Below are 19,069 nucleotides of genomic sequence, written 5' to 3'. Positions count from 1 at the left end.
CAATACGCTGATTAAACAGCATGATCATTATATAGGTGCATCTTGTGCTGGGGACAATAATAGGCCACTCTAAAATGTGCAGTTTTGTCACACACAATGCCACAGATGTCTCAAGTTTTGAGGGAGCGTGCAAATTGACATGCTGACTGCAGGAATGTCCACCAGAGCTGTTACCTGAGAGTTGAATGTTAATTTCTCTACCATAAGCTGCCTCCAATGTCACTTTAGATCATTTGGCAGTACGTCCAATCAGCCTCACAACCGCAGACCACGTGTAAACACGCCAGCCCAGGACCTCCACATCCAGCTTCTTCACCTGCAGCATCATCTGAGACTAGCCACCCGGACAGCTGATGAAACTGTGGGTTTACACAAAATATTTCTGCACAAACTGTCAGAAGCCGTCTCAGGGAAGCTCATCTGGGTGCTCGTCGTCCTTACCAGGGTCTTGACCCGACTGCCGTTTGGCGTCGTAACTGACTTCAGTGGGCAAATGCTGACCTTCGATGACCACTGGCACGCTGGAGAAGTGTGCTCTTCACAGATGAATCCTGGTTTCAACTGATACGGGCAGATGGCCGACAGCATGTATGGCGTTGTGTAAACGAGCGGTTTGCTGATGTCAACGTTGTGAACAGAGTGCCCCATGGTGACAGTGGGGTTATGGTATGTGCAGACATATGCTACGGACAACAAACACAATTGCATTTTATTGATAGCAATTTGAATGCACAGAAATACCGTGACGAGATCCTGATGCCCTTTTTTTAAGGTATCTGATCAACATCTGTATTTCAAGTCATGTGAAATCCATAGATTAGGGCCTAATGAATTCATTTAATTGACTGATTTCCTCATATGAACTAACTCAGTAAGATCTTTGAAATTGTTGCGTTTATATTATTGTTCAGTATAGTTGTGCAATACATTTTATAGATAAAAGGATAAGTAGGGTATCGTTTTTTAAATGTGTGCATGTGTTTCTCCTTCGCGAAAACCGCTCATTCAAAGGGGTGGACAGATCTTAAAATTCTTCCGCGAAGGACTCAGGTAGGATACTCGTGCTTTCTCGGGGGGAGGCGAGGACACTTCTCCGTTTACCTACTAACTTATTGACACTCTTCAACCACTTCCGGGTCACAGAGGACAGAGGACTGTCTTTTTCCCAAATGAGTCTCTCCTAGTTGCCTGCTACTGCCCATCGAGGTTGCAGCGGATGAGGATTATTTACCCTAGTCCATAATACTATCAAAGACAAAACAATTATACATGCCACAGCTGCACTCTTCACATAAGAAAAATGAGCTGAAATCAAAGTCTGAAAAATGTTTTATTTTGTTTACACAGCATATAAGTATACATTGAGTGAATTCACAAAAATGTATAACATATCCCTTCTCCATATAAGGTTAAATAAACCACTTGCCACAATATGACCCATCCTGTAAAAAAAATATATATATAGCAAATCAAATGTTATTTCACATACACATATTCAGCAGATGTTATTTACCCTAGTAAATATGAAAAATGACTTCCATAATGTTGGATATGGACAGTGTACTCATTATTACAGTGCATTCGGAAAGTAATCAGACCCCTTGACTTTTTCCACATTGTTTTCCCCCTCAATCTACACACAACACCCCAATGTCAAATCTGCAAATGTATATATGTAAAATAAACAAAAAAAATAAACATTTATATGGGTATTTAGACCCTTTACTCAGTACTTTGTTGAAGCACATTTGGCAGTCTTCTTGGGTATGAAACAACAAGCTTGGCACAGCTGTATTTGGTGATACAGATCCTCTCAAGATCTCTCAGGTTGGATGGGGAGCGTCGCTGCACAGCTATTTTCAGGTCTCTCCAGAGATGTTCGATCGGGATCAAGTCCCGTCTCTGGCTGGGCCACTCGAGGACATTCAGACTTGTCCCGAAACCACTCCTGCGTTGTCTTGGCTGTGTGCTTAGGGTCATTGTCCTTTTGGAAGGTGAACCTTCGCCCCCAGTCTGAGGTCCTGAGCACTCTGGAGCAGGTTTTCATCAAGGATCTTTCTGTACTTTGCTTCGTTCATCTTCGCCTCAATCCTGACTAGTCTCCCAGTCCCTGCCACTGAAAAACATCCCCACAGCATGATGCTGCCACCATGCTTCACCGTAGGGATGGTTCCAGGTTTCCTCCAGATGTGACGCTTGGCATTCAGGCCAAAGAATCTTGTTTTTCATGGTCTGAGAGTCCTTTAGGTGCCTTTTCGCAAACTCCAAGCGAGTTGTCATGTGCCTTTTACTGAGTGGCTTCCATCTGGCAACTTTACCATAAAGGGCTGATTGGTGGAGTGCAGCAGAGATGGTTGTCCATCTGGAAGGTTCTTCCATCTCCACAGAGGAACTCTGGAGCTCTGTCAGAGTGACCATCGGGATCTTGGTCACCTCCCTGACCAAGGCTCTTCTCCCCCAATTGCTCAGTTTATACTCTAGGAACAGTCTTGGTGGTTCCAAACAAAGCCACTATGTTCTTGGGGACCTTCAATGCTGCATAAATGTTTTGGTACCCTTCCTCCAGATCTGTGCCTCGACACAATCCTGTCTCGGAGCTCTATGGATAATTCCTTTGACCTCATGGCTTGGTTTTTGCTCGTACATGCACTGTCAACTGTGGGACCTTATACAGACAGGTGTGTGCCTTTCCAAATCATGTCCAATCATTTGAATTTACCACAGGCGGACTCCAATCAAGTTGTAGAAACATCTCAAGGATGAGCAATGGAAACAGGACGCACCTGAGCTCAATTATGAGTCTCATAGCAAAGGGTCTGAACTACTTATGTAAATAGGTATGTTTTTTAAAATTTTAAATACATTTGCTAAAATATCTAAACCTGTTTTTGCTTCGTCATTATGGGGCATTGATAAGGGAATATATATATATTTTTTAAATTGTAGAATAAGGCTGTAACGTAACAAAATGTGAAAAAATGCTTAGCAGATGTGTTGTTCAATTACAGGTCGAAACAGTAGGATTTTTGTTGGAGTCAGCCTACTATCTGTCCATTTTCCTAGATGAGACAAATTCTCCTCTTATTACAAGTGCCACTGTACTTAAAGTTGATACAATTAACACATGACAGACATTTTTTTGTGTTTGTGACTTAAGTCATTTTTTAAAAAAATCATCGACATGCAGAATGCCATAGTTACCTTGATCACTAATCAATAGTAGTGACTCCATTCAGGGTGGTAATTTGAAACTACTGCCAGGATGGGTGCAAAAGAATGTCTGCTTTATAGCTGGTCAATTGATCTTACATTTATGCTACACGACAGACTGTAGAATTTCCCAGAAAATACATTATTTTAACCAAGTCTTCATGTTTTATGGATTTCTACTAATTTGCCGATATGACAAAATACTCTCAAATGGTTTAAACCAAGTGATGATAAAAAAAAAAAATATTCTGTAGAAACTAAACAATAACAGCATCAATCCAACAAAAAAATATATATTACAAAATCTGTTAGCAATAACTTATTTCACATCATGCAATAAAAAAAAAAAATTGTAACAAGAACACCAAGTATCAGATTGATTTTCTTCAAATGTGTTGGCAAGCAAGTAAAAGTCCCTACTTTCTCTTTCTGGTGGCACTTAAGTTCTTCTGATGTCGACTTATTTTCTTGATGAGGTAAATGACAGATTGAAGCATTTGATAGGAGTGATGAGGGGGTGGGGGAGATGTTAGGAGTCTACCCAGCTCTGCTCCACGATGGCAGAAACTCTCTTCTCGTACTCCCGCTTGTTTTCTTGATAAAGCTGTGCAGCCTGGCTGTTGGCTGGACTGTTAGGATTCGGCTCATCCAACAGGGACTTTGAACACAAAAAAAAGAAATTGTGATCGAATGTACCGGTATGAACGTGTGTAGTTCTTCGACCCTACACTTTTAGTGAGGTGTCAGAGTCTTATGTACGGTATATCCAGGAGCAGAAATAACGACAATTCTACATTACAACAAAAGTTATACAGAACATACTGCAAAACAGAAATTAAGTAAACTACATAAAGAACCTGTGTTACATTTGTAAAATGCACACAGACAAAGTAGTCTCATGATGTCAGACTGATGGAGGAGAGAAGGATTACAAACCTACCTGGATAGACGTCAAAATGGAAGACACATCATACGTGGGGCTCCAACGATTCTGAAGGATGTCTAAACATATACTTCCATCTGCATAGACTACAAGATCAAAAGGATTGTGTATACATCTTTCTTTGAAATTAAAACAATCACATGAAACAGAATAGCTTACTTGCTGGAAGAGCTAAACGCTGAAAAGTTCATACCAAGTTTACTTTCCCATCAATAACGTGACCTAAGTATTTAGGACATCTCGAATGTGTCCATAGGGACTCTCTTACCATTTGGGTGAAACATTTTGGAGATAAATCGAACCGTGGGTGGCTTGTTAGGGTACTCTTCTGAAAATTCTATCACAAGCTTAAAAGTTCCTGCAGAGAGAGAGAGACAATTAGTGTTACTAAAAAGAAACATCCGTTCCTCATTAATCAAACTAATCCTTTAATGGAGGGAGAAAGAAAAGTGGTCCACCCCACAGCTAACAGTCTGTCACGTGACTAATATAAGCCTGAATATGAAGGCTGACTCAGCACTTTCTCCAGATTCCACACAGCATAATTAAAGGCAGCAGTCATGCACCTGTTCAAATTGATCACACTTTAGAATACCAAGAGTGTCTTTGCTCTTGGCTAGCATGACTGGAAAAAGTATGAAAGCCAAGTTCATTGTTTTCAACCAGTTAATGGGTTACAGTGGTGTTATGATAAACTGATGATTTACATTACTGTAAGCTAACTCAAACTGAATTAGACTTTTTTTCTCTTACCATCCTCAAATGGTGTACCCACAGGCCTGCAAATAAAGAGAGGAACAATTACTTGTACTGTAACAAGCTCATATCTAGGAATTAGACCCCAACTAACAAAACAAACATATTGCCACAATACCACTCCTTATACACTCCCTCTAATGGGGAATATTTAAGATTAACTTTATTTCAGTTAAGAGTAATTAACACAATTCTTAGCATATTTATATGTTTCCCCTTTATGTAACACATATGATTTCAAGTGTTCTATTTGTGAAACATGTGTGTCAAGGGTTGATGGTCACAAACAAACAGCGAGTAGCAGCAGTGTACAAATGTAAATTGTCCGGTGGCGATTATGAATTGTTCAGCAGTCTTATGGCTTGGGTGTAGAAGCTGTTGAGGAGCCTTTTGGTCCTAGACTTGGCGCTCCGGTACCGCTTGCCGTGCGGTAGCAGAGAAAAGTCTATAACTTGGGTGACTGGAGTCTCTGACAATTTTATGGGCTTTCCTCTGACACCGCCTATTATATACAGTTGAAGTCGGAAGTTTACATACACCTTAGCCAAATACATTTCAAATCAGTTTTTCACAATTCCTGACATTTAATCCTAGTAAAAATTCCCTGTTTTAGGTCAGTTAGGATCATCAACACTTTATTTTAATTATGTGAAATGTCAGAATAATAGAATGATTTATTTCAGCTTTTATTTCTTTCATCACATTCCCAGTGGGTCAGAAGTTTACATACACTCAATTAGTATTTGATAGCATTGCCTTTAAATTGTTTAACTTGGGTCAAACGTTTTGGGTAGCCTTCCACAAGCTTCCCACAATAGGTTGGGTGAATTTTGGCCCATTCCTCCTGACAGAGCTGGTGTAATTGAGTCACCTTTGTAGGCCTCCTTGCTCGCACACACTTTTTCAGTTCTGCCCACAAATTTTCAATGGGATTGAGGTCAGGGCTTTGTGATGGCCACTTCAATACCTTGACTTTGTTGGCCTTAAGCCATTTTGCCACAACTTATAGTATGCTGAGGTCATTGTCCATTTGGAAGACCCATTTGCGACCAAGCTTTAACTTCCTGACTGATGCAATGAGATGTTGCTTCAATATATCCACATCATTTTCCATCCTCATGATGCCATCTATTTTGTGAAGTGCACCAGTCCCTCCTGCAGCAAAGCACCCCCACAACATGATGATGCCACCCCCGTGCTTCACAGTTGGGATAGTGTTCTTTGGCTCCCCCATTTCCCTCCAAATATAATGATGGTCATTATGGCAAACAGCTTCTTCCTTGCTGAGCGGCCTTTCAGGTAATGTCGATATAAACTAGTTTTACTGTGGGTATAGGTACTTTTGTACCTGTTTCCTCCAGCATCTTCACAAGGTCCTTTGCTGTTGTTCTGGGATTGATTTGCACTTTTCACACCAAAGTACGTTCATCTCTAGGAGACAGAACGCATCTCCTTCCTGAGCAGTATGACAGCTGCGGGGTCCCATGGTGTTTATACTTGCGTACTATTGTTTGTACAGATGAACGTGGTACCTTCAGGCATTTGGAAATTGCTCCCAAGGATGAACCAGACTTGTGGAGGTCTACAATTTATTTTTCTGAGGTCTTGGCTGATTTCTTTTGATTTTCCCATGATGTCAAGCAAGGAGGCACTGAGTTTGAAGGTAGGCCTTGAAATACATACACAGGTACACCTCCAATTGACTCAAATTATGTCAATTAGCCTATCAGAAGCTTCTAAAGCCATGACATCATTTTCTGGAATTTTCCAAGCTGTTTAAAGGTACAGTCAACTTAGTGTATGTAAACTTCTGACCCACTGGAATTGTGATACAGTGAATTATAAGTGAAATAATCTGTTTGTGAACAATTGTTGGAAGAATTACTTGTGTCATGCACAAAGTAATGTCCTAACCGACTTGCCAAAACTATAGTTTGTTAACAAGAAATTTGACAAGAAATGCTTCAGTGTTGCTTGCCTCGAGGTGAGCACAAAAGGCATTTAGCTCGTCTGGTAGGCTCGCGTCACTGGGCAGCTCGCGTCTGGGTTTCTCTTTGTAGTCCGTAATAGTTTTCAAGCCCTGCCACATCCGACGAGCGTCAGAGCCAGTGTAGTAGGATTCAATCTTAATCCTGTATTGACGCTTTGCTTGTTTATTAAACTCATAATTGATGCTGTATCTTATGTATTAAACTCATATTTGTTGATAGTGATTGACGTCAGACTGGAGGTACACTGATATTGATGACCGTATGAACATTGTGATTCTGTAGGAGCTGGCAAAAAGTCTGTCTTTTGTTGTGACTTTGAACAAGCCTCTCTGGCTGTTGAGAATGGCTTACCGGCCTCCCGGGTGGCACAGTGGTCTAAGGCACTGCATCGCAGTGCTAGCTGTGTCACCAGATTCTGGGTTCGAGCCCAGGCTCTGTCGCAGCCGGCCGCAACCAGGAGGCCCATGGGGCTACGCACAATTGGCCCAGCGTCATCCGGGTTAGGGTGGGTTTGGCCGGCAGGGATATCCTTGTCTCATCCCGCACTCACGACTCCTGTGGTGGGCTGGGCGCAGTGCACGCTGACCAGGTCGCCCGGTGTGTTTCCTCCGACACATTGGTGCGGCTGGCTTCCGGGTTGGATGTGCATTGTGTCAAGAAGCAGTGCGGTTGGGTTGTGTTTCGGAGGACGCATGGCTCGACCTTTGCCTCTCCCGAGTCCGTATGGGAGTTGCAGCAATGAGACAAAACTGTAACTACTACCAATTGGATACCACGAAAAATTGGGGAGAAAAAAAGGGGGTATAAAAAAAAAAAGTATATATATTTTTTTTTAAGAAAAAAAAAACTTCCAAAAGGACTAATTTGAGGTTAAAAGGAGTTGGAGCACTCAAAAAAAAAGGCAGACATGTATTTATTTTTTATGACCACCCGGCTGTTGTTTAGAGAACATTGGTGCTGTGATATTAGAATATAAGGGTTTCCTTCAAACTGCACGCAGAGACAAACAAAAAAAACAGTATCCGCGAGTTTATCTACTTCCCCAGAGTCAGATTAAGGGCCTCATTGCCAAAATCCCAAAGTATCCCTTAAAAGATGGAAAATTTTAAATTTGTCTTAGCTTCTGCTCTGGAGATGGTCTCCCTGAATTATTGGAATAAATTGAAATGATTTTGATTGATATGATCAACGCCTGCTCTCACTTTTGTTCACTAGGAAATGCCCTTTACACACTCCTTATAACAAATAGAATTTTGATACAGACTATTAAATAGCACATTGCATTACAAAGAAGTTTAACTAATGTATGATGTGGCTATTACGTTGTGATGGTTGTTTTAATCCTGTTTGGACCCCAAGGATCCTAGTAAATACAAATAATGAGTATGACTATGCAATACATTCCAGGTTTCAGATACATTTATTTTGTTCTTCAAAAAGAAAGGAGGACCAAGGCACTCTTCATATAATTGATTAAAATGCCTTTATTAGTATGGCATGTTCAATAGAAACAATGTTTTTAAAAAACCGACGCGTTTCGGCTGCATGGCCTTCATCAGGGTGTACAAAGAAATAATACAATGTTCTCTGTTTAACAGCTTTTCCAATTAACCCTAATTAGAAGGGGGAGTGGTTAAAATTGATTGGACACACCTAGTAAGCAATAGTATACACACTTTAAAGTGAAATGCTGTAGCTATGTTATCATAAAAATGTAACTCCAAACTAGAAGTATCAGAACACTTAGAAAGGTAGTTCTAACCTTATATGTCTGGGCGAAGTGTCAAGAATAAGAAAGCAATACATTCCATAGTACACTAGAACACAGCAAAACATGAACAACAAGAGTCTAAACATAGCTGAGGGCAATTGAGCAAAGATATCCACTAGATGACAGCAAATGTACCCATCACAACCAGCCTATCTTCAAGATACCACAGATGTGTTGAACAAAATTAAGGAATTGAATAATATAGGTACAGCTTCCTTTTTAGTCACCATGGATGTGGAGTCTCTTTACACCACCATTGAACATGAACAAGGTTTGGCAGCTATGCACCATTTCTTGAGTACCCGACCTGAAACTGAGATGCCTCCTACAGAATTCATTGTCTCACTGACTGAATGGACTCTTAATCATAACATCTTTATCTTTCAGGACCGTATTTTTAAACAGGTCAAAGGATGTGCCATGGGAGCTTGCTACAGCCCTTCCTATGCTGGTTTGTACTTAGGTAAATGGGAAAATGACTTCATTTTGGATCCTTCTAATAACCATTTCTTTGACCGGATTATATGGTGGGGACGCTATATTGATGATGTTTGCCTTTTTTGGTCCGGCTCAGAAGATGAACTTATTTCCTTCCACCAATACCTTAACAGCATTAACCCTAACATCAAACTAACTATGGAGTATAGCAAGGATAACATTCATTTTTTGGACCTCGACATCAGTAAAAATGACAAAGGTTGTTTGCACACATCAATCTTTAGGAAGCCTACAGATGGGAATACCATTCTGAGAGCAGACAGCTTTCACCCCAAAAGGCTAAAAGAGAATTTTCCATATGGCCAATTCCAAAGAGTCCGCAGAATTTGCGATCAGGAAACAGACTGTTGTCAAATCTGCTGAATTGGAGAATCGTTTCTTGAATCGGGGCTACAGCGTCCAGGTCCTGAAAGATGCAGGTATAAGGGCTGGATTACTTGATAGAGAGAACTTGTTGCGAAGGGGAGTGCCTCGTGATGCATCAGAGAGAGTGTATTTTGTTACAAAATACAGCACTGAAGCAGAGAACATTAAAAGAATCATTAAAAATAATTGGGGAATCATCCAAAGTGATACGCTACTACGCCAAGTCTTTCCTGAGCCACCAGTCATAAGCTTTAAGAGATGTCCTACCCTAAAGGACAAATTAGTCCACAGTTATCTTCCGGAGTGACTCTCAAAAAACTTGGCTTGGCCACAAACCCAAGGGCTCTTTTAAATGTAACCAGTGCAACCACTGCAGAAATATTGCACAGAAAAAGTATTTCGTTGATACAGCTTCCAAAATGGAGTATTACGTCAAGCATTTCATTAACTGCAAAACCACTCATGTCATCTATAGATTGGAATGTCCACAGTGCAAGGTGTTCTATATTGGACGGACAAAGAGACGCCTTCAAGATCGCCTAGCGGAACACAAGTACGCCATACGGGTAGGCAATGAAGACTACCCCATGGCAAGGCACTACAAGTCCTTACACCATGGCAACCCTGCCTCCCTACAAGCTATGGGTATTGATCATATCCCGGCCTCTATTAGAAAAGGGGACCGCCTTAAACAGTTAAACCAAATGGAAAGTTTTTGGATTTACAAACTACAGGCCACTAAATACCCGGGTTTGAATGAAGATATGGATTTCTCACCCTTCCTGTAGGGTTGTGATGGGTACATTTGCTGTCATCTAGTGGATATCTTTGCTCAATTGCCCTCAGCTATGTTTAGACTCTTGTTGTTCATGTTTTGCTGTGTTCTAGTGTACTATGGAATGTATTGCTTTCTTATTCTTGACACTTCGCCCAGACATATAAGGTTAGAACTACCTTTCTAAGTGTTCTGATACTTCTAGTTTGGAGTTACATTTTTATGATAACATAGCTACAGCATTTCACTTTAAAGTGTGTATACTATTGCTTACTAGGTGTGTCCAATCAATTTTAACCACTCCCCCTTCTAATTAGGGTTAATTGGAAAAGCTGTTAAACAGAGAACATTGTATTATTTCTTTGTACACCCTGATGAAGGCCATGCAGCCGAAACACGTCGGTTTTTTTAAAACATTGTTTCTATTGAACATGCCATACTAATAAAGGCATTTTAATCAATTATATGAAGAGTGCCTTGGTCCTCCTTTCTTTTTGAAGACCAACTCAACCCTTTTACCAAAGAGCACCTTCTGTCTACCAACATTTACTATTGTGTACCTTAGTAGCGCTTCCCTTCCTCCTCTTTCTACATTTATTTTGTTAATTGGAAATGAAGAGTATTTGTATGTGGCAACTAGCCTCCACAGTTCAACAATTACATGTCACCATCTAAACTAACCCCAGCCAACACACACCTCGTCCTCCCACTCTGACTGTAGCCTAAAACCACAGCCCACTTTGCCCATATCCACCTAATCCATATGGTCCTGATGCCCACACCAGGATGATCACTGGCACAATAAGAAGGGTGGCTTTAGAACACTCACCCAAAAATAACAGCATTCCACATCATGATGTTATTCTCTGATGGAGCACCACTCACGCCAGTTGGGGGGTCTTCTTGAAGTCTAAGGACAGAAAAACCGAGAGGAAACAATAGAAGGAAACCTAAAACCTGGCCCGACGACTGGTTTGCTAAACATTGAAAATATTTTGGAGCAAACAAGACGACAAGTGTGCATCCTATTAAACTGAAATAAGTGTTATTGCTTGTTTGCAAAACAACAGCCATGCATGACAATAACTCTAGAATCCAGAGTCCATTGTAGGCTTCAAAATTCAAAACAACCCAAACCATAATGCCATTATTACAACCTTAATAATCGGCAAGGAGGACCGATATTTATCACCAAACCCCAGTGTTCTCTGGTAACTCTAAATCCAGCAGTACCATTCCAAAGCTCACCGCAATAAAAAATATATATAACTTTAACAGCTTACCTTCCCGCACCAGGTGAGACTGTTTTTGTAGATCCAACTACAAGTCTCTACAGAGAACACCAGTGACCCCATTTACTGTAATCTCCGTGTCAACGGAAAGGCTACTACATGGTGCTGTTACCAATTGTGAGTCCCATTTGAATCATGTCACTGTTCCCAGCAAGTCCAATAAAAAGCATGAGCTGGCGCACACCCAGAGAACATTATTTAGCGTAGAGGTTCTGACTAACTGCGAATAAACTGTAAGCTATAAAAACAAAGAGTCGCACACTCCATATGTATAACCTCCAAGTAATTGTTTGGTAAAAACCACCAACATTTCGGCAACACTGTGCCTTCTTCAGGGTAATGTCATGAATGCTTGAACCAGGTTATGTAGACAAACAATCTACTAATTGCACTGTTTGTCTACATAACCTGGTTCAAGCATTGATGACATTACCCTGAAGAAGTCACAGTGATGCCGAAACGTTGGTGTTTTTTTAACCAATAAATGACTGGAAGGTTATATTAATTTTATTTATTACACCTTTATTTAACCAGGTAGGCACGTTGAGAACAAGTTCTCATTTACAATTGCGACCTGGCGAAGATAAAGCAAAGCAGTTTGACACATACAACAACACAGAGCTACACATGGAGTAAAACAAGCCTACAGTCAATAATATAGTAGAAAAATAAGTCTATATACAAAGTGAGCAAATGAGGTGAGATAAGGGAGGTAAAGGCAAAAAAGGCCATGGTGGCAAAGTAAATACAATATAGCAAGTAAAACACTGGAATAGTAGATTTGCAGTGGAAGAAAGTGCAAAGTAGAAATAGAAATAATGGGGTGCAAAGGAGCAAAATAAATAAATACAGTAGGGGAAGTGGTAGCTGTTTGGGCTAAATTATAGATGGGCTATGTACAGGTGCAGTGATCTGTGAGCTGCTCTGACAGCTGGTGCTTAAAGCTAGTGAGGGAGATAAGTGTTTCCAGTTTTAGAGATTTTTGTAGTTCGTTCCAGTCATTGGCAGCAGAGAACTGGAAGGAGAGGCGGCCGAAGGAGGAATTGGCTTTGGGGGTGACCAGAGAGATATACCTGCTGGAGCGCGTGCTACAGGTGGGTGCTGCTATGGTGGGTGCTGCTATGGTGCTACAGGTGGGGGCTGCTATGGTCATACTCGTTTGGCAACGAGTTTGAAGCGAGGGCCAGCCAACGAGAGCGTACAGGTCGAGGTGGTGGGTAGTATATGGGGCTTTGGTCACAAAACGGATGGCACTGTGATAGACTGCATCCAATTTATTGAGTAGGGTATTGGAGGCTATTTTGTAAATGACGTTGCCGAAGTCGAGGATCGGTAGGATGGTCAGTTTTACGAGGGTGTTTGGCAGAACGATGCTTTGTTGCGAAATAGGAAGCCAATTCTAGATTTAACTTTAGATTGGAGATGTTTGATGTGAGTCTGGAAGGAGAGTTTACAGTCTAACCAGACACCTAGGTATTTGTAGTTGTCCACATATTCTAAGTCAGAACTGTCCAGAGTAGTGATGCTGGACGGGCGGGCAGGTGCAGGCAGCGATCGGTTGAAGAGCATGCATTTAGTTTTACTTGTATTTAAGAGCAGTTGGAGGCCACAGAAGGAGAGTTGTATGACATTGAAGCTCATCTGGCGGATAGTTAACACCGTGTCCAAAGAAGGGCCGGAAGTATACAGAATGGTGTCATCTGCGTAGAGGTGGATCAGAGACTCACCAGCAGCAAGAGCGACATCATTGATGTATACAGAGAAAAGAGTCGGCCCAAGAATTGAACCCTGTGGCACCCCCATAGAGACTGCCAGAGGCCCGGACAACAAGCCCTCCGATTTGACACACTGAACTCTATCAGAGAAGTAGTTGGTGAACCAGGCGAGGCAATCATTTGAGAAACCAAGGCTATGGAGTCTGTCGATGAGGATGTGGTGATTGACAGAGTCGAAAGCCTTGGCCAGGTCAATGAATACGGCTGCACAGTATTGTTTCTTATCGATGGCGGTTAAGATATCGTTTAGGACCTTGAGCGTGGCTGAGGTGCACCCATGACCAGCTCTGAAACCAGATTGCATAGCGGAGAAGGTGCGGTGGGATTCGAAATGGTCGGTAATCTGTTTGTTGACTTGGCTTTCGAAAGACTTTAGAAAGGCAGGGTAGGATAGATATAGGTCAGGTCTGTAGCAGTTTGGGTCAAGAGTGTCCCCCCCTTTGAAGAGGGGGATGACCGCAGCTGCTTTCCAATCTTTGGGAATCTCAGACGACACGAAAGAGAGGTTGAACAGGCTAGTAATAGGGGTTGCAATTATTTCGGCAGATAATTTTAGAAAGTGTCCAGATTGTCTAGCCCAGCTGATTTGTACGGGTCCAGATTTTGCAGCTCTTTCAGAACATCAGCTGACTGGATTTGGGAGAAGGAGAAATGGGGAAGGCTTGGACGAGTTGCTGTGGGGGGTGCAGTGCTGTTGACCGGGGTAGGGGTAGCCAGGTGGAAAGCATGGCCAGCCGTAGAAAAATACTTATTGAAATTCTCAATTATAGTGGATTTATCGGTGGTGACAGAGTTTCCTATCCTCAGTGCAGTGGGCAGCTGGGAGGAGGTGCTCTTATTCTCCAAGGACTTTACAGTGTCCCAGAACTTTTTTGAGTTTGTGTTGCAGGAAGTACATTTCTGCTTGAAAAAGATGGGGGGCAATCAGTTCACATATGGTGTCCAGAGCACAGCTGGGGGCAGAGGGTGGTCTATAGCAGGCGGCAACGGTGAGAGACTTGTTTTTAGAGAGGTGGATTTTTAAAAGTAGAAGTTGAAATTGTTTGGGTACAGACCTGGATAGTAGGACAGAACTCTGCAGGCTCTCTCTGCAGTAGATTGCAACACTGCCCCCTTTGGCCGTTCTATCTTGTCTGAAAATGTTGTAGTTAGGGATGGAGATTTCAGAGTTTTTGGTGGTCTTCCTAAGCCAGGATTCAGACACGGCTAGGACATCCAGGTTGGCAGTGTGCTAAAGCAGTGAATAAAACAAGCTTAGGGAGGAGGCTTCTAATGTTAACATGCATGATACCAAGGCTATTACGGTTACAGAAGTCATCAAAAGAGAGCGCCTGGGGAATAGGAGTGGAGCTAGGCACTGCAGGGCCTGGATTCACCTCTACATCGCCAGAGGAACAGAGGAGGAGTAGGATAAGGGTACGGCTAAAAGCTATGAGAATTGGTCGTCTTGGACGTCCTGAACAGAGAGTAAAAGGAGCAGGTTTCTGGGGGCGATAAAATAGCTTCTAGGTATAATGTACAGACAAAGGTATGGTAGGATGTGAATACAGTGGAGGTAAACCTAGGCATTGAGTGATGATGAGAGAGATATTGTCTCTAGAAACATCATTGAAACCAGGTGATGTCCTCGCATGTGTGGGTGGTGGAATTGAAAGGTTGGATAAGGTATAATGAGTAGGGCTAGAGGCTCTACAGTGAAATAAGCCAATAAACACTAACCAGAACAGCAATGGACAAGGCATATTGACATTAAGGAGAGGCATGCTTAGCCAAGTGATCAAAAGGGTCCAGTGAGTAGTGAGGTCGGTTGCGGTCACGGTGATTCAGACAACTAGCCGGGCCATGGGTAGCAAGTTGGCAGAAGATGGTCTGTTTTTAGCCACCTCGTGCGTTTCCGTCGGTAGATTAGTGGGGTTCCGTGTGGTAGAGGGGACCAATCCAATTGGCAAAAATAGTTATAGTGGCCCAAGAAAATTGGCCGATAAACCTATTCAGATAGTAGCCGATAAGACAGCTAACGATTAGCTGTCTTCAGGTTGTGTTCAGGTTACGTCGCGACGGAGGGGCCAGTTGGCTAACTCCCTCGGGCAGATAACGTCGGTAGTCCAGTCATGAAGGCCCGATGGGGCTCCGCATCGGCAGTAAAACGGGTCCGGATAGGTGATTGTAGCCAGGAGTTGCTGATGGAACTCTTCAGCTGGCTAGCTCCGGAATAATTGATGTTAGCTCCAGGACCGACGTTAGCCAATAGTCACTCGGATAGCAGCTAGCTAGCTGCAAGATCCAGGTGTAAAATGTCACGAGCTTGCGGTAGAAATCCGTGGATATGGAGAGAAAAATAGGTCCGGTATGCTCTGGTCTGAATCACGTTGTACAAAACCGGTGATAGCTTTTCGAGCTAAGGGATAGCTGATGACCGCCAACCGTGGTTAGCTGAATTCTAACGTTAGCTAGCTTCTGGCTAGCTTCTGTTGTGGATTTCAGATTTCAGGTAAATAATACTTTTTTTTTGTAAATTGGTGAGGCGGGTTGTAGGAGAGTGTTTTGAAGTTGAGTTTTTAGAAAAAAATATCTAAAAAGATATGCGAAGAAAAGATGTGTGTGTATGTATATATGTACACACACACACACACACACACACACACACACACACACACACACACACACTGCTCAAAAAAATAAAGGGAACACTTAAACAACACAATGTAACTCCAAGTCAATCACACTTCTGTGAAATCAAACTGTTCACTTAGGAAGCAACACTGATTGACAAATTTCACATGCTGTTGTGCAAATGGAATAGACAACAGGTGGAAATTATAGGCAATTAGCAAGACACCCCCAGTAAAGGAGTGGTTCTGCAGGTGGTGACCACAGACCACTTCTCCGTTCCTATGCTTCCTGGCTGATGTTTTGGTCACTTTTGAATGCTGGCGGTGCTTTCACTGTAGTGGTAGCATGAGACGGAGTCTACAACCCACACAAGTGGCTCAGGTAGTGCAGCTCATCCAGGATGGCACATCAATGCGAGCTGTGGCAAGAAGGTTTGCTGTGTCTGTCAGCGTAGTGTCCAGAGCATGGAGGCGCTACCAGGAGACAGGCCAGTACATCAGGAGACGTGGAGGAGGCCGTAGGAGGGCAACAACCCAGCAGCAGGACCGCTACCTCCGCCTTTGTGCGAGGAGCAGGAGGAGCACTGCCAGAGCCCTGCAAAATGACCTCCAGCAGGCCACAAATGTGCATGTGTCTGCTCAAACGGTCAGAAACAGACTCCATGAGGGTGGTATGAGGTCCCGACGTCCACAGGTGGGGGTTGTGCTTACAGCCCAACACCGTGCAGGACATTTGGCATTTGCCAGAGAACACCAAGATTGGCAAATTCGCCACTGGCGCCCTGTGCTCTTCACAGATGAAAGCAGGTTCACACCGAGCACATGTGACAGACGTGACAGAGTCTGGAGACGCCGTGGAGAACGTTCTGCTGCCTGCAACATCCTCCAGCATGACCGGTTTGGCGGTGGGTCAGTCATGTTTGGGGTGGCCGCACAGCCCTCCATGTGCTCGCCAGAGGTAGCCTGACTGCCATTAGGTACCGAGATGAGATCCTCAGACCCCTTGTGAGACCATATGCTGGTGCGGTTGGCCCTGGGTTCCTCCTAATGCAAGACAATGCTAGACCTCATGTGGCTGGAGTGTGTCAGCAGTTCCTGCAAGAGGAAGGCATTGATGCTATGGACTGGCCCGCCCGCCCCAGACCTGAATCCAATTGAGCACATCTGGGACATCATGTCTCGCTCCATCCACCAACGCCACGTTGCACCACAGACTGTCCAGGAGTTGGCGGATGCTTTAGTCCAGGTCTGGGAGGAGATCCCTCAGGAGACCATCTGCCACCTCATCAGGAGCATGCCCAGGCGTTGTAGGGAGGTCATACAGGCACGTGGAGGCTACACACACTACTGAGCCTCATTTTGACTTGTTTTAAGGACATTACATCAACGTTGGATCAGCCTGTAGTGTGGTTTTCCACTTTAATTTTGAGTGTGACTCCAAATCCAGACCTCCATGGGTTGATAAATTGGATTTCCATTGATTATTTTTGTGATTTTGTTGTCAGCACATTCAACTATGTAAAGAAAAAAGTATTTAATAAGATTATTTCATTCATTCAGATCTAGGATGTGTTATTTTAGTGTTCCCTTTATTTTTTTGAGCAGTGTATATATACACACATACATACACGGGACAGGTCAAGACGAGGATGTCTGACTGCTATGCCATCTTGGATGTGCTATATGGAGTGTGCGACTCTGTTTTCATAGCTTACAGTTCTCTGTAAGGAAAACTTGATGTTACCAACCAGATACTTGCTGTGTGACGTAGACTACAAATAGACTAACTAATAAAATATCTTATGAACAATGTATGTCTAACAATAGTTGTGTGAGACTGAATTAAACTAACCATTTACCAAAGCCACAATACTTATCAAGAAATGCTCCATTGGTTTATTTTACACACAAGGACATTTGATGGCAGAGGAAGCCAGGTAGAGTAGGATTAGAGATGTGACAAATTATACAATTTTCTTAAAGTTTAAACTGCCATTTAAAAAAAATATGTTTTCCATTAAAACGATAGCAAAAATTCCATGTGAATTCACAATTCACCTGCGATGCTGCCAGCAACGGCTTGGGTCTCACGGTGTCCCTTTCAGATGATTAAGCATTGCACCTGTACCTCAATTCGACCTCGCAGAGTGTGTATTTCCTTCTCAAAGTATTGCAATACAGGACTTCGCAGCTGTCGCTTGCCGTTCTCTGCCATTTTTCCCAACTGTTATTAACAACAATGACACATACGTGGAGAGTCGACTCCCGGTGTCGACTGACATTTCTGAGTGTCAAGATTCAGCTTGGACTCGACTCCTAGGATTCAGTATTAAGTTAGTGGTGGCCACAGTTAACTGAAGTTTGTAACGGCATTTATTAAATAACGAAATCATGGACTACAGTTTATCCTGGCCCATAGACTACTTTCAGGGTGAGGAACCATATAACATCAAGTTGTAAAATTGGTAACTACTCCTTTAACTTCGATAGCTAGATAAATGCAGTAGCTGACATGTATATTTAGCTAGCTAGTTAGACATGTTGATGAATAAAAACAAGTTAACTGGCTAGTAGCACATCTGTGTGGCTCTAGCATGCTGGCTAACTGAAGCAACATTGTTACATCTTACTCTAGCTAGCTAGGTACCAGACAGTACAACGTGGCTAGGTATTAAATGAATGACGGACTCAATGATAGCTAGCTACAGCCAACTCTGCACTGTACACGCCTCAAATTAACGGTACTGTTAGCTAACTAGAGCAAAGTGGCTAGCTAGCTTCCAGCAAGCTAGCGTTACTATAGTTAGCTAGCTAAATATAAAAAAAAAAACGTAAACTAAAACGCTGCATTACCTTTTGAAATCTCTCATAAGTCGTCTTCTAGCGGGAGTAGACATGATTCAAAGCGTAAAAACGTATACTTTGGTCATAAAAATCTATCGAATCGGTGTTAAAGGGTAAATCTTTCGTCTGTGCTCTTCTCTTCGACACAACTACAGTGACGTCATGTACCTCCACAGGGGGGAAACCGCAAGGACATTATTGGAACAGTGCACTTTCTCGATGCGTGGTGTAAATGT

At 42.6% G+C, this 19,069-nt stretch overlaps 1 protein-coding gene across 2 annotated transcripts; it reads right to left on the bottom strand.

Annotated features, from left to right (window-relative positions):
- Positions 1–2,940: 2,940 nt before the first annotated feature.
- Positions 2,941–19,020, bottom strand: LOC115148564 (ubiquitin-conjugating enzyme E2 B). 2 transcript variants are annotated; one of them, XM_029690559.1, is made up of 6 exons: positions 18,843–19,020; positions 11,140–11,220; positions 4,907–4,932; positions 4,422–4,511; positions 4,151–4,239; positions 2,941–3,868 (listed from the first exon to the last, which is right to left on the bottom strand). In XM_029690559.1, exons 1-6 carry the CDS (start codon positions 18,884–18,886, stop codon positions 3,740–3,742), a joined length of 459 nt encoding a protein of 152 aa, XP_029546419.1. In that variant the 5' UTR covers positions 18,887–19,020; the 3' UTR covers positions 2,941–3,739. The 2 variants fall into 2 exon arrangements, with proteins under 2 accessions (XP_029546419.1, XP_029546420.1); XM_029690560.1 differs by lacking the exon at positions 18,843–19,020 and adding an exon at positions 18,048–18,826.
- Between the last annotated feature and the right edge of the window lie 49 nt (positions 19,021–19,069).

This window comes from Salmo trutta, chromosome 15 (genome assembly GCF_901001165.1).
Source record: "Salmo trutta chromosome 15, fSalTru1.1, whole genome shotgun sequence".
In the NCBI taxonomy this organism is placed as follows: Eukaryota; Metazoa; Chordata; class Actinopteri; order Salmoniformes; family Salmonidae; genus Salmo; species Salmo trutta.
This window is presented reverse-complemented; position numbering and strand designations above follow the sequence as displayed.

Excerpts from the sequence above, each read along its gene's own strand:
- LOC115148564 (XM_029690559.1), bottom strand. The coding sequence starts at position 18,886 with ATGTCTACTCCCGCTAGAAGACGACTTATGAGAGATTTCAAAAG. Across the intron at positions 4,240-4,421 it reads CAAAATGTTTCACCCAAATG|TCTATGCAGATGGAAGTATA; the intron begins GTAAGAGAGTCC and ends TTGATCTTGTAG. Across the intron at positions 3,869-4,150 it reads CCATTTTGACGTCTATCCAG|TCCCTGTTGGATGAGCCGAA; the intron begins GTAGGTTTGTAA and ends TTGTGTTCAAAG.